Below are 12,709 nucleotides of genomic sequence, written 5' to 3' on the forward strand. Positions count from 1 at the left end.
AGGAGGTCTCAGTTCCTTGCCACACTGACCTCTCCCGGGAGCTGGTTGAGTGTCCTCAAAATATAGCAGTTGGCTTCCCCCAAAGAAAGTAATCCAAAAGAGAGGAAGAGGGTGCTGCAGTACTTTATGGCTTAATCTGAGAAGTGAAACATTGTCATTCCACCATATATTATTTGTTAGAAGTAAGTTACTGAGTCCAGACCACACTCGGGGGGAGGAATTAAGCAATTATTCCAAAAGCAGCTGCAGTGAAAAATACCAAATGGTTGTGTTCTGAAGGTGACTAATTTTGGACAGAAAGAGATATAGTATAAATGTGGAGTTCAGATTTAACATGAAAGTGTAATGGAGTTTTGGCATATAGTGGATGATGGTGATCTTTAACCAGTTAATGTATGTTTTGCTGTCTCAAAAAGGGTTATACTGAACAGTGCTAAGAGGCTTATCCTATTGCCAATGGGTTGGACTGAGGGATTGTTCTGAAAGTATGGGTTTACAAGAATTGGAGAACATCCAAATTAAGATGATTTAAGATGTCATGGTAGAGGAAAACATTTGTCTTTAAGACTTTTCTATAGCCCAAAAGGCAAAACAGAAGAAACAAAACACAGCGTTAAGACAAAGGTAGCATAAACAGTTTAGGGAGGGGAAAGGAAAGCTCAGCAAAGCACCTGAGCAGAAGCTGTTCATCTGTATTCTCATGACACCAACCAGTTTTGGCAGACAAAGACAGTTTCCAGGAGCAGTTTTATGCTGGCTACTGAGATCTAAAAGGGGGATGCTCTAGGCAATTTCCCAATCTTTACCACTCAGGAAGATGGATGTAGGTCATTTTCCCTAGTATTTACGCCACTCCTATCTAGAAAACTAGGCTTGATAAATTAGAATTAACCTGAAGATCTCTTATTCTCCACACTGATCTTCAAATAAAAAAAAAAAATAAGCCCCCTGTATGCCTCTTGACCTTCTTTTGCACCTCTTTACCCATTTCTTATAGCTCATGCCAGTCACTCTGTACCAGCACCTTTTCCTTACCCATCTTTGTTTACATAAGATGTATTATTATCATTATCATCTGTTGAGACTGAGAAAGAGTACTGAGAGACCACACACAAGCACCTCACCAGTGCCCATTTATATATCTTGTATTCACATCATTGTGCAAGTGTTTTGTATTTGCATTGGCTACCCTGGAATCTTTTTCTTATCTATCTTAATGCCATAGCCAGTGTACTTCCCTTCTCACCTCATAATGGTGAGGGTGAGGAAGGAAGCAGAGTGAAAAGAGTGCCATCCTGCAGAAATTAGTGTGATCCAGGATATGTTTTCAGATAGGAAAATTATCCTCCTGTGATAGCTACAGTAAGCAGGAGGAATCTAACCAGGAAAACAGTGTGCGCTTACGAAAAGAATCACTTTTGAGGTAGGAAGATGTATGCTCGTCTGTAGTCTCCACTCCCTTTGTGACCTTGAACATGTCACTTTACTTCCTGGACTTTAGCCACTGATATAATGGAAATAATAAAACCTGCCTTGTAGAATTCCTATCAGCCTTCCTACAAAAATGTAAATTTATTTATTTATTTTTTTCTGTTCTACTTTCTTTCCTTTCTCAGTGTGTTTTGCCAAAGAATTTGGAGGGTCCAATAATACTGAAAAGTGTCAAGAATTTAGCATGGGGGGGCTTGGGGGGATAGCATGGGCATGGTCCCAGACACTGCTCTAACTACATTAATGGGTTAATTAATTCATTTAATCTTCAGATTAATTGTTTCATTTAATCCTCAGAAATCAACCTGAGGAGGGCTTAGTGATTACTGCCCCAATTTTAAGGATGAAGAAGCTGAACTCTCCTGAGGGTTTATTTCCATATAATTGGTAATATTAAAAGTCCATATTTAGGCTGGGGATTTAGCCTAGTGGCACCATGCCTGCCTTGCAAGCCCAAGGTCCTGAGTTCGATCCCTGGTACCAAAACAAAACAAGTCCATATTTGACTAATGCTAGAAGCTTGATTGATTGAGGTGATCAATGGCTACATAATAAGCAACCATTTTTCACAATTTTACTCATAGTTGATGTATATCTTATATATAAAGTGTAAAAATGTTTGATTTCTTCATTATATTATAAATGAATAAATGTTTTTGTTTTTGTTGTTTTAGAGTTTCTCTTCCTCAACTAAGAAATATGATACAAGATAGTGCCCAAACTTTAAAATTTATATATGGTTCTTTAGATAGGTAAGTGCTTCTTTGAACTGAATCTCAAGCTCTAAGAGTCTTTGTCACCTTTTGTTCTTAATATTGTTTCTTGCTTAATATTATTTCTATATTGTTTGGTTTGTCTTTGTCCTTATTCTTATAATTTTCTCATATGTCATTGCTGGTTTTTGTTTCATAATGCTAAGTAGTTTTTCTCTTGATCCATTTCTTTCTATGTTTCTTATTTTGATCTCATATATTACTTCAGTGAAATTTTTAGTGAAATAATGATACATAGTGATCATTACATAGTTTTCCATAGTGATCTCCATATACTGACTTAATATATTTCTATAGGGTCAAATGTCAGAGTATTTCTTCATAACAGATAGAGAAAAGAATACAACTTCGAATTTGTTTTCTTTGGTTTATAAGACCACTGTCAAATTCACTATACTAAAATATACTTTTTCTCAAAACATTTTAGTAAAGAAAATTCACTGTTGTTGTAAAAAGTAAGTTATGTGGTAGAAAAGGTGTTGACTAGTTTCATATGTATTCTTCCAAATATTTTCTGTACAAATGAATATACAAGCTTTGTTATTTACACAGTGAGCCCATATGTGTATATGTCTTTGGCTTTTTTAATCCTTACAGTGTGATGCATATTTCTTGATTTCAAGGAGTAATTTTGAAGTAATGATTCAACATTTAAGCACATAATTATAGATGGGAAATAAATTTCTCTTTGTGGGATTTTTGTAAGTTCTAGTACTTCTTTTTTTTTTGTTTTTTGAGACAGATTCTTACTATGTAGTTGAGACTGATCTGGAACTCACTATGTAGCCCAGGCTGGTCTCAAACTCACAGTGATTCTCCTGCCTCAGCCTCCCGAATACTGGAATTACAGGAGTGTGCCACCACGCCCAGTTTAAATTCTAGTACTTCTAAGGACTAAAATGGACCCCAGGCTGCTCAAACTCACAGTGATTCTCCTGCCTCAGCCTCCCGAATACTGGAATTACAGGAGTGTGCCACCACGCCCAGTTTAAATTCTAGTACTTCTAAGGACTAAAATGGTATCTTTGCTTATAAAGCCTTAAGAATACATCAGTATAAAACTTCAAGGATAGTTTATACATTTTTTTCCAAACCCCAGTAGTATTGCACCTCTGTTTATCTATAGTGAATTTTTATTGTCTTTCTTTTTTTTTTTTCAAAGCATCATGAAGGAATGTTCTGTGACTAACTCTTTTGGTAAAACTATCTAGTTTGCTTTCTCCACTGGAGGAGCTGTCTGTGTGACAGTATTTTCCAAATGAGTGACTACAAAAGTCAGGGTATCTGTGAATAACTCATTTACCTTTTTAGTAACTAAGACTGTTTCTAAAGCAATGAAGGAGTAAGGGTGTGGTTATAAACTACTTCCTTAATGTACATTACATCTAGCATTACTGAAGCTGAGGCAGGATTATGAATTCAAGGTCAGCATGGACTGCACTGTGAAACCATGTATCAAAAAACAAAACAAAATCTGTCACTAGAGAAGCAAGCTTTGCTATGTTATACCTTAATTCTTGCTTTCTGCTTCCATAAAATGAGAAATTGTTAAAGATTAAACTTCTGCAATGAATTTCATCCTTGAAAACAACTAATTGCTTCTCTGCAAATTCTGGTGATATGGGGTGGAGGCACAGGGATTTAATTTCTCTGAATTTCATTTTAAAATTAACCCTCCTTTTATTTGAAAGTATCTCTAAGATGGCAGCAAATTTAATCAGTTTCTACTTTTTCAAGTGAGAATTTGAAGGACAATCTAAGATAATAAATGTGAAGATCCATTGAGTTCTTAAAACCAACAAGCAACGTGGTTACTAATAGATATTGTACATAATTTGTTATTAACAGACATACATAATTTTAATAAGTTTTTTTCTTATAATGAAGAATAGTAAAGGCCCATTATGAAAAATTGCAAAAGAATTTTTTTGGGGGGGTATCAGAGATTGAACTGGGGACCTTGCACTTGCAAAACAGGTGGCCGCCCCAATGAGCTGAATTCCCAGCTCTCCAAAAGAATTTTTTACAAGTCCAAAGACAATCATCTTTTTAAGTTGTGATTTATTTAGTAGAAAACTGACTATGTATTAACAGTTTACTGTTGTGAGCAAGTTAAAAATATGGCATTTTCCTTCACCATCATCAGCCAATTCGTCAGCAAGTCTTTTTTTTTTTTTGGTACCCAGGATTAAACTGAGGACCTTACAATTGGCCAGGCAGGTTCTGCGCCCCTGAGCTAAATCCCGGGCCCCATCAGCAAGTCTTGATCATCATGTGTCAAAGCATATCTCCAGTTTACATGCTTCTTTCCATCTTCACTGTCGCCCTGTCCAGCCATTACTATTTTGCACTTCTTGAGTAGTCTCCTCTCTGGTTTTCTTACCTCCATTCTAGTCACTTTAATTAATAAAGAAATTGGATGATCCTTCTGCATTATTATCTGGCTCCTTCCTGTTTGCCTTCAGATCTAAGACCACATAGACCCCACTCTCTTTCCTCTTGCCATTTGGGTATCAGCTTAAATGAACCATTCTCAGAGACTCTTTCTTCTTTATCATTTAATCTAAAATAGTGGCTCATGCCTGTAGTCCCAGCTCCTAGGGAGAATTGGGAGTTGGGAGTTGATCCTGTATAACAAACCAGTGACACCACCCATTCACCTCATCCTGTTCTTTGCATACTCCTCTGTATGAACTCATGGTTCTATTGTTTGTTTATTTATTGTCTTTCTCCATTAGTATGTGTTGGCATTTTTATTGGTGTACCTCTAGCAGTGAGAATAGTAGGCACTCAGACATTTGTTGGGTGAGTTAATGCTATATTACTTTCGCATGGCTTAAACCAACCATTTAAAATCTACCCCCCTTGTCTTTTTTTCTGTCCCCCCTTCTTCCCCTACCTTTCCTCTCTCTTCTCACTTTGTCTTTCTCTTTCAATAACTATACTTTCAATAGTAAAGAGAAGAAATAACTTTTGTTTTTTGTTTTGTACTTACTGGGTACTAGTAACTAATAAGCATAATAAACTTGTACTTATGTATTAGGTGGTTTGGGTGTGAGTTAGGCTGTATTTGACCCATTTTTATGGAGTTGGAAACCAAAGTCCAGGGAGAGGTTAGGTGATTTCTTCTGATAGCTAGCTACCTAGTCAGAGCAGTGACAAGATTAAAAGGCAGTTGTTCTGGGGCCAGTGATTTAGCTCAGTGTCACCAAGAGCCTGCCTCACAAGCACAAGGTTCTCAGTTTGATCCCTGGTACCAAAAAAAATAAAAAGAAGCCAGTTGTTCCATTACCAAGCCCAGAATCTCTTCATTATCTTATGTTGCCTGATATATTAGGCGTTATAAATAGTTAAGAGATAATAAGAGGTAAAAGCAACTTCATTTTTGCAAAAGTAAAACAAGTTCTTCAGTCCTTTCTCTTGTACATATGCTGATGTGTTATCTGTGTTGTTGTATAGCAGTGGTAACTAACCTGTGGCACACATGCTACAGCCAGCTATCTGTTATCACTGAACACTCTGAAAGGTTTTCCATCACTGTTCTGCAGTGTCTATTCCGTACATTTGTGAGTGTGTTTTAGAGGGGAAAAATAGAGACAGGGTGAGTTTCTTAAGCACTCCATTAGTAACATTATTGCCATGATTCTTACAAGGTGAAGGGAGGAAGAGTTTAGTAGTTGAGAAAGAGCCAGTTCCCTTAGGGGCATACAAAAAAAAAGTGAGCACCATTGCCATACATTGTTCTAACTCACAGCTCTCACTTTTTCAGTGCCTTTTGCCAGGTGGAGAATGTTTCCCGTTTGGATCATTTTTTCAACTTGTTCTTTCAAAGAGCGCTTCAGCCTGCTAAATTACATTCCAGTGCCAGTCCCAGTGTCCAACAGTATGATGCTGCCAGCAAAGTACTTTTAGACAATCTCCCTGGAGTTCAGTGGCTCACACTTCCGCAGGAAATCAAGGTAATCTGAGGTCTCGTAAGTAAAAATCAGAACCTGTCACTTTATAATCATTATCTTCTTTCCCCCTTCAGCTTTTTGTAAGTTTCAACACTATGAGTAAGAATTAAAGAGGCAATTGGTTGATGAAGTAGGAGCTGCAGTACAGTAAAGTTACAAAGACAAATGATTCTTTATAAATAAAAATGAGCTCTTTTATCTACTTTAAGTTGGAACTTTTAAGTTTAGAATTCTTTTTAGAAATCATAATGTTTTACTGTGGAGTTTTGTGACTGATTTTGTAATTTAAGGGCAGGATATGTTTGTATAAAATTAAAAGGGGGCACAATAACAGTATTCTTTTTGGAGGATGAAATAGACTTTTTGGTACATTTTTAGGTATACAATGTGATGACTTTCATCAATGGAAATTTGTACCTTTACATGATATATCTTGGCTCTTCTCCCCCACCCATTCAATATTCTTAATTAAAATGTCATTTTTTGTTTTGTTTTACCTTGGGTTTTGGTGCTGGGGATTAACTCTTGGGCTTCTTTCAATGCGTAGAATGTACTCTAGCCATAACTGAGCTACCTGCCCAGCCCAGCAAAATCTTTCTTTACATAAACATTTAGGTTTAGTTTTTGGTTTATCCCATACATCACTTACTAAATATAAGACTTCATGATGACTAAATATTGTTAATTTAACCTTAATCATATTTATACCCAGAATAACTTTATTGTTGAATAATTGACAAGATCATTTGGGAAAGTTACATCAGTATATATCACTATGTAATCTGTTTTTCTGTTACTTATCTGAACAGTTTGAATTTGCAGCATAATTGAGACAGAGATTTTCCATATATCCCCAGCCCCAACACATCACACATGCATAGCCTCCCTGATTATCAGCGTCACACACCACAGTGATAAAAGTTGTTACAGTTTACGAAACTGCATTAACTCTTCAAAGTCACCCAAAGTCCATAGTTTATATTAGGGTTCGCTCTATAGTGTACATTCTATGTGTTGAGACACATGTATCCTCCATTATAGAATCAAAAGTAGTTTCACTTAATCAATCAAAAATCCTCTGTGCTCTATTTCCTCCTTTTCATTCTTCCCTTTCTCTAAACCCTAGACATAATGAATGACCTTTTAACTATCTCTAGCATTTTGTCTCTCACAGAATGCCAAATAGTTGGAATCATATAATATGTAGTATTTTCAGATTGACTTTTTTCACTTATTGTTAGCATGTGAGATCCCTCCGTGTTTTTTTATGGCTTGATAGCTCATTTCTTTTTAGTATTGAATAATATCCTTTTTTTAGATGTGCTAGTTTATCTGTTCGCCTACTGAAGATATCTTGATTTCTTCCAAATATAAACATCCTTCTGTAGTTGTTTGTGGGGGCATAAATTTTTAATTCTTTCTCCTTTGGTGAGACAGGATGTCTAGAGTGAACTTGAGTTGGGGATTTTCCTTCCCCAAAATAGAAGGTTAGGATGTTTTTCTTCTCCACTGTGAAAGGCTATTGCTTGCTGGCTTTATACTGTTCTCCTCTAGGTCAGTGGTGCTGTAATTATACCCCACTAGGTAAGGCTATCTTTAATTAGTTTGTCCTGAGTGCAGGCTTTGTTAAGAACAGAGTGCTCAGGGGTATTTCAGAAAGGTTCTTTTCACTCTCCCCCTGCCAGAAGCATGAGGGGATCTTGTTTCTTCCATATTTACAGTGCCACCTAGTCAAGCTCAGGTTCCCCTGGAGTTTTTAGTTCTTTAACATGGAGCCTTCAGTATTTTGTCAGTGGCAACCTAGATTTTCCTGTCCTGACACTGCTTTTCTTACCAGTTTCTGCACATAAGCCTGTATTCTAGTCAGTAATGAATCCCTGAATTCCTCTGTCTCTCCCATTTTGGGGACAGTGGTTTACTGTGTCCTACCTCTCTTACAGATCCAAGAGTTACTGATTTTTATTCCCTTAAGCTTTTTACTTGTTAGGACGAAGTGGCGACTTCAAGCTGTTTACATGTTTAACAACAACAACAGAAAAGTCTCCAAAGTTTTTATTTTACCAATAAGCTCAAAGAACTTAACATACTTTTCTTTTTCTCTTTGAGAGTTCTCACTGTCTTAAAATAGGTTTTATTGACTATCTCCTAATGCAAAATATTAAGGAATTTAATGTCCAAGAACGTGTATAAAACATGTATTTAAGGAAACTTGTGCCTGACAGATTTTATATGGAATTAGTTACCTTTAACATGAAAATGACTTATTTGTTCCAAGTTTAATATATGTTATGTCTCACTTAGGTTTATTTCCCAGGTGTTTGCAAATTTCCTCCTTTATTAGATATTCTTTTTAATCATATTTTTCTAGGGTAAACAGGAATAGTTGAAAGGAAAAATATTTTACTTTTTCTCTTAAGAAATATAAATAAACATTTGTATTATTCTTGTACTTTAGCCTGTTCAGTAGCAAAAATAGCAACTCATTAAACCATTTTTGAGATTTAAAAAAGCACAATTCTGTGATCGCTTTGTCCCATAATTTTTCACAAGATAAACTATAGCTACAAAAAGAAGAATGTGAAATATTTGCTAGATGTGGAAAATGTAGGACACAAATGAGTTTTAAGTCCTGCTGTGTGAATAGCAATGAAAGGCATGACTAATGTTTCAAAAGCTTTTGTCATCTCAGTCAGACATAGTGAGGAAAGCTTAGTCCTGCAGAGAATGTTATGACCTTGGGAAGAAGAGAGAAAGAGAAAAGAAAGGACGCTTACATGTAGTGTATCCTACAAATTTTGATTACCTATAATTTTCAATATATATGTGTGTGTGTATGTGTGTTTGTGTGTGTATACGTGTATGTATACATGCATTACAGATTAAATTCACACTGTTTTTAAGTTGTGGATGCTTTAAGAAAAAGTTCAAGCAATTTCCATAAAAACAAAAGGCAAATCCTATGTAATTGAGTTTTTCTAAAAACTCTGTGGGATAGTTAAAGTGTGCCAGATTCCAGGGGAACCCTAGCCTTCATGTTTTAATCTATGAATAAAGATTGACAACCCTTTTATTCAAAACACTGTGTCCAGGAGAGAGACAAGGAAGAATGTTGGTATTTTCCAAGAATCTAACTGTTGAGAAATATACAGGAAATGGAAAAACAAAAACAACTTAAAATAGGTTAGCTACATTAATATTAATTTTCATTTTCCTTAAGAAATGTAATGGGCTAAAATATTTGTAACTTAAAACTAGAAAGTTGTTCTTTAACCTCATAAATAGTTTTGTATTGAAAATAGTTGATGAAGACCATTATGAAGCAATTAAGATTTAGTTGAAAAATACCTACATGTTAAATAAATGTTTTTTAATTGAGAGCTTAAAAATAAGATGTTCAATTTTTAGAAATTTTAATGTGATGCAAAAGAGAAAGATATTCAATTCTTCAAGTAGTTAAGTACTTTATAATATAATAAGCATTATTGAAGAATCAAATGTTTGTGCTTATTTTTTCATAGATGGAATTAGACACAGCATTAAGTGACTTGGAGGCTGCAGATTTTGCAGAACTGGTAAGAGGTGGAGATTTTAGGAAAGACTCAAAGTTGACTTCTTATTTTGTAAACCAGTTATTATTCTAAGTATTTCTCAAGTATAATTAAAGTAATCTTGAAATATACAACATTAAGCTTCAGTTTTGATACTGAAAAAGTCTGTTTTGTTTGCCTTAAGATTTTCCACTCATTTGAACATATTTGTTACACAGTGCATAGGAATAAAACATCATTAATTATATTGGTGTATTTTTAAATGTTTTTTGAGATGTAATAGTGACTAATTGAGAATCTGGCACTTTAGTGAGGACCTGCTAGATCTGAATTTAGTTTGGAATTATCAGAATGATTTTTATTTGTTTTGATCTGTTTGGAATATGGGGATAAAACCCAGGTCCTGGAGCATGCTAGGCAAGTGCTATATCACTGAGCTACATCCCCTCCACCCCCATTTTTTGCAGTCCTGGAGTTTGAACCTAGTGCTTTTCTACTAAGTTTTTAATTTCCATGTTCCCCTCCCTCTTTCCCTCCCTCTCTTCTCCCTCCTTCACACATTTTTTTTTTCTCTCTCTCTCTTCTCAGACACAGTCTCTCTTTGTAGCTTTGGCTGGCTTTAAACTCATTATGTAGCCCAGGCTGGCCTTGGATTGCAGTGATCCTCCTGTCTCAGTCTCCCAACTACTGGGATTACAGTTGTGCACCACCACACCCAGCAATTCCTTCCTTTTTAGTATTGAATATTTTAGATGATAAATAGTAAAACCTTTTTATCTTAACAGATTTTTTTAAAGAACTCTCTCATAGAATAACAAATTTTTATGTTCCATTCTTAGATGTCTCTAATCGAGTTTTATAAGAACCAAAAATAAGATTTTTCTTAGTCAAATAAATATATAATCATATTATATTCACCCTAATATTGATTTCTAAAGAACGCACTATGAAAACTTTAGTTTCTGAAGAATGTAATATCCATTTTAACTATTATAGTTTAACACACACACACACACACACACACACACACACACATACATAAACACAAAACCATGATATAAATCCACTGGTTTTTTTTTTCTCCATAGTCTGAAGATTACTATGACATGAGACGGCTATATACAATTTTGGGGTCTTCTCTATTTTATAAGGTAAGTTGAAGTTTGAAAATTTTTATTAATATCTAACTGCCATGGCCATAGACCTAAAGTAAATTTTCTCAGATTTTTATATAGATGAAAAATACTTTTTTTTTTTTTTGGTACTGGGAATCGAACTTAGGGCCTTGTGCTTGCCAGGCAGGTGCTGAACTGCTGAGCTACATCCCTGGCCCCATGACAAATACTTTTATCTCTTTTCCTCTGATATTAAGCTTCTGGTACTTATACACTTATAAATATAATAAATACTTACGGTTTCATTGCATGTAAAGCATTTTCAAATGCATAAATGAGAAACAAAAGAGCCAAGTATATAAGAGAGAAAAGCAGTAGTTTTGGTTTCCTTTCATGATAGTGTGGTCTTTTAAATCCTACCTCAGAAATAACCATGCATCTTTCAACTAAGTCTTATAACATTAAATAGTTGATTTCTGTGGAAAACAAATTAAGCATCAAATGAGTTTAAGTATTTCCATTTTTAAAAAATCTTTAAATATGATCTGTAACACATTTAACAAGGAATCAGAAGATGCAGAAGGGTGCACAGTGAAAACTCAGGCTCTTCACTTCAACTCTTGCTTCTTCACTTTCCACGTTGACATTTTCTTTTTTTTTTTCTTCATAGGTGCTTTTTATTTTTATTTTTTTCCTTATTGAGTTTATTGGTACATTTTAGGTATACAGTACAGTTACATTCATTATTAGGATCTTGTACCTTTACATGACAGGTCTTGGTTCTCATTTATTCCCCTTATGACAATTCATTTCTTTACTAGTTCTGCCAAACACTCAGGCAGACATTACACAGAGGTAATCTTGCCTTATGCTAAAGTGTATCTGTTAGATCCTATAAGTTATCATTTAATCTCTAGTTTGACATCAGAAAAAAATTTTGCTATATCTTCGTGTATTCTGTTTGAAACCAGAATATTTTAAGCCAGTTAAAGTTGACTTATGCTCTTTGTGGTTAAATTCAAGGGCTACCTGATATGCAGCCATTTGCCTACGGATGACCTTATTGAGATTTCTCTTTACTGTCGCTACTATGGGCTGCTGCCTTTAGCAGCAAAACAGAGAATTGGTCAGTTGATAATATGGAGAGAAGTGTTTCCTCATCATCATCTCCAACCTTCCTCAGCCTCAGACACTGAAGTCTTTCAGGAACCTGAAGGGAGGTATTTTTTGCTAATTGTTGGATTGGTAAGTTTATCTGGGTTTTGTTGTTTTTTGGGGGGGTTTTTTTTTGCCATGTATTTACTCTAAATAAATTTACAAACATACCCACTTGAAACTATGAGTACGCTGGGCTGGGATTTTAGCTCAATGGTTCTGGCGCCTGCCTTGCAAGCACAAGGACCTAAGTTCAATCCCCAGTAACAAAAAAAAAAAAACAAGAAACAAAAACACTATGAGATGTTGAATACCAGTATTCAAAAACTATTATGTACCCTTTCATACCTTTTCTTTCATATCCTCAATGAAGAAATAGGTATAAAATCCAAGAAACAATTTTAGCAGGTTCTGAAGATCTTTTGATTCCCTTCCTATACTATTATCCTTTGGCTTATTTGGGTAAATAGAAGAAGACATGAAAAGAATGTAGAATCCAAATGGAATAAATATATAATTTCAAATTATTCTAATAATTTTAACAATTGCAAAAAATTCTAATAATTGAGGCTCTTTGAAAGATATCTTAGGAAATACCATGTACCAAGAGAAGTGGTTGATAGTTTACCAAAATAAGATAGTATGAGATTGTTTTCAACTGAGATCAGGAA

General features: G+C 35.0%; 1 protein-coding gene across 2 annotated transcripts in view; it reads left to right on the forward strand.

Moving 5' to 3' along the window:
- The window catches only part of Intu (inturned planar cell polarity protein), an 85,448-nt gene that overhangs the window by 60,588 nt on the left and 12,151 nt on the right, over positions 1-12,709 (forward strand). For both annotated transcript variants that reach the window (XM_033760004.1, XM_010618849.2), the window contains exons 7-11: positions 2,166-2,243; positions 6,034-6,223; positions 9,739-9,792; positions 10,857-10,919; positions 11,907-12,128. In XM_033760004.1, the coding sequence (XP_033615895.1) occupies positions 2,166-2,243; positions 6,034-6,223; positions 9,739-9,792; positions 10,857-10,919; positions 11,907-12,128 (607 nt within the window). The remainder of the gene's footprint in view (positions 1-2,165; positions 2,244-6,033; positions 6,224-9,738; positions 9,793-10,856; positions 10,920-11,906; positions 12,129-12,709) is intronic.

Source organism: Fukomys damarensis, unplaced genomic scaffold (assembly GCF_012274545.1).
Source record: "Fukomys damarensis isolate Sample0158 unplaced genomic scaffold, DMR_v1.0_HiC HiC_scaffold_38, whole genome shotgun sequence".
Classification (NCBI taxonomy): Eukaryota; Metazoa; Chordata; class Mammalia; order Rodentia; family Bathyergidae; genus Fukomys; species Fukomys damarensis.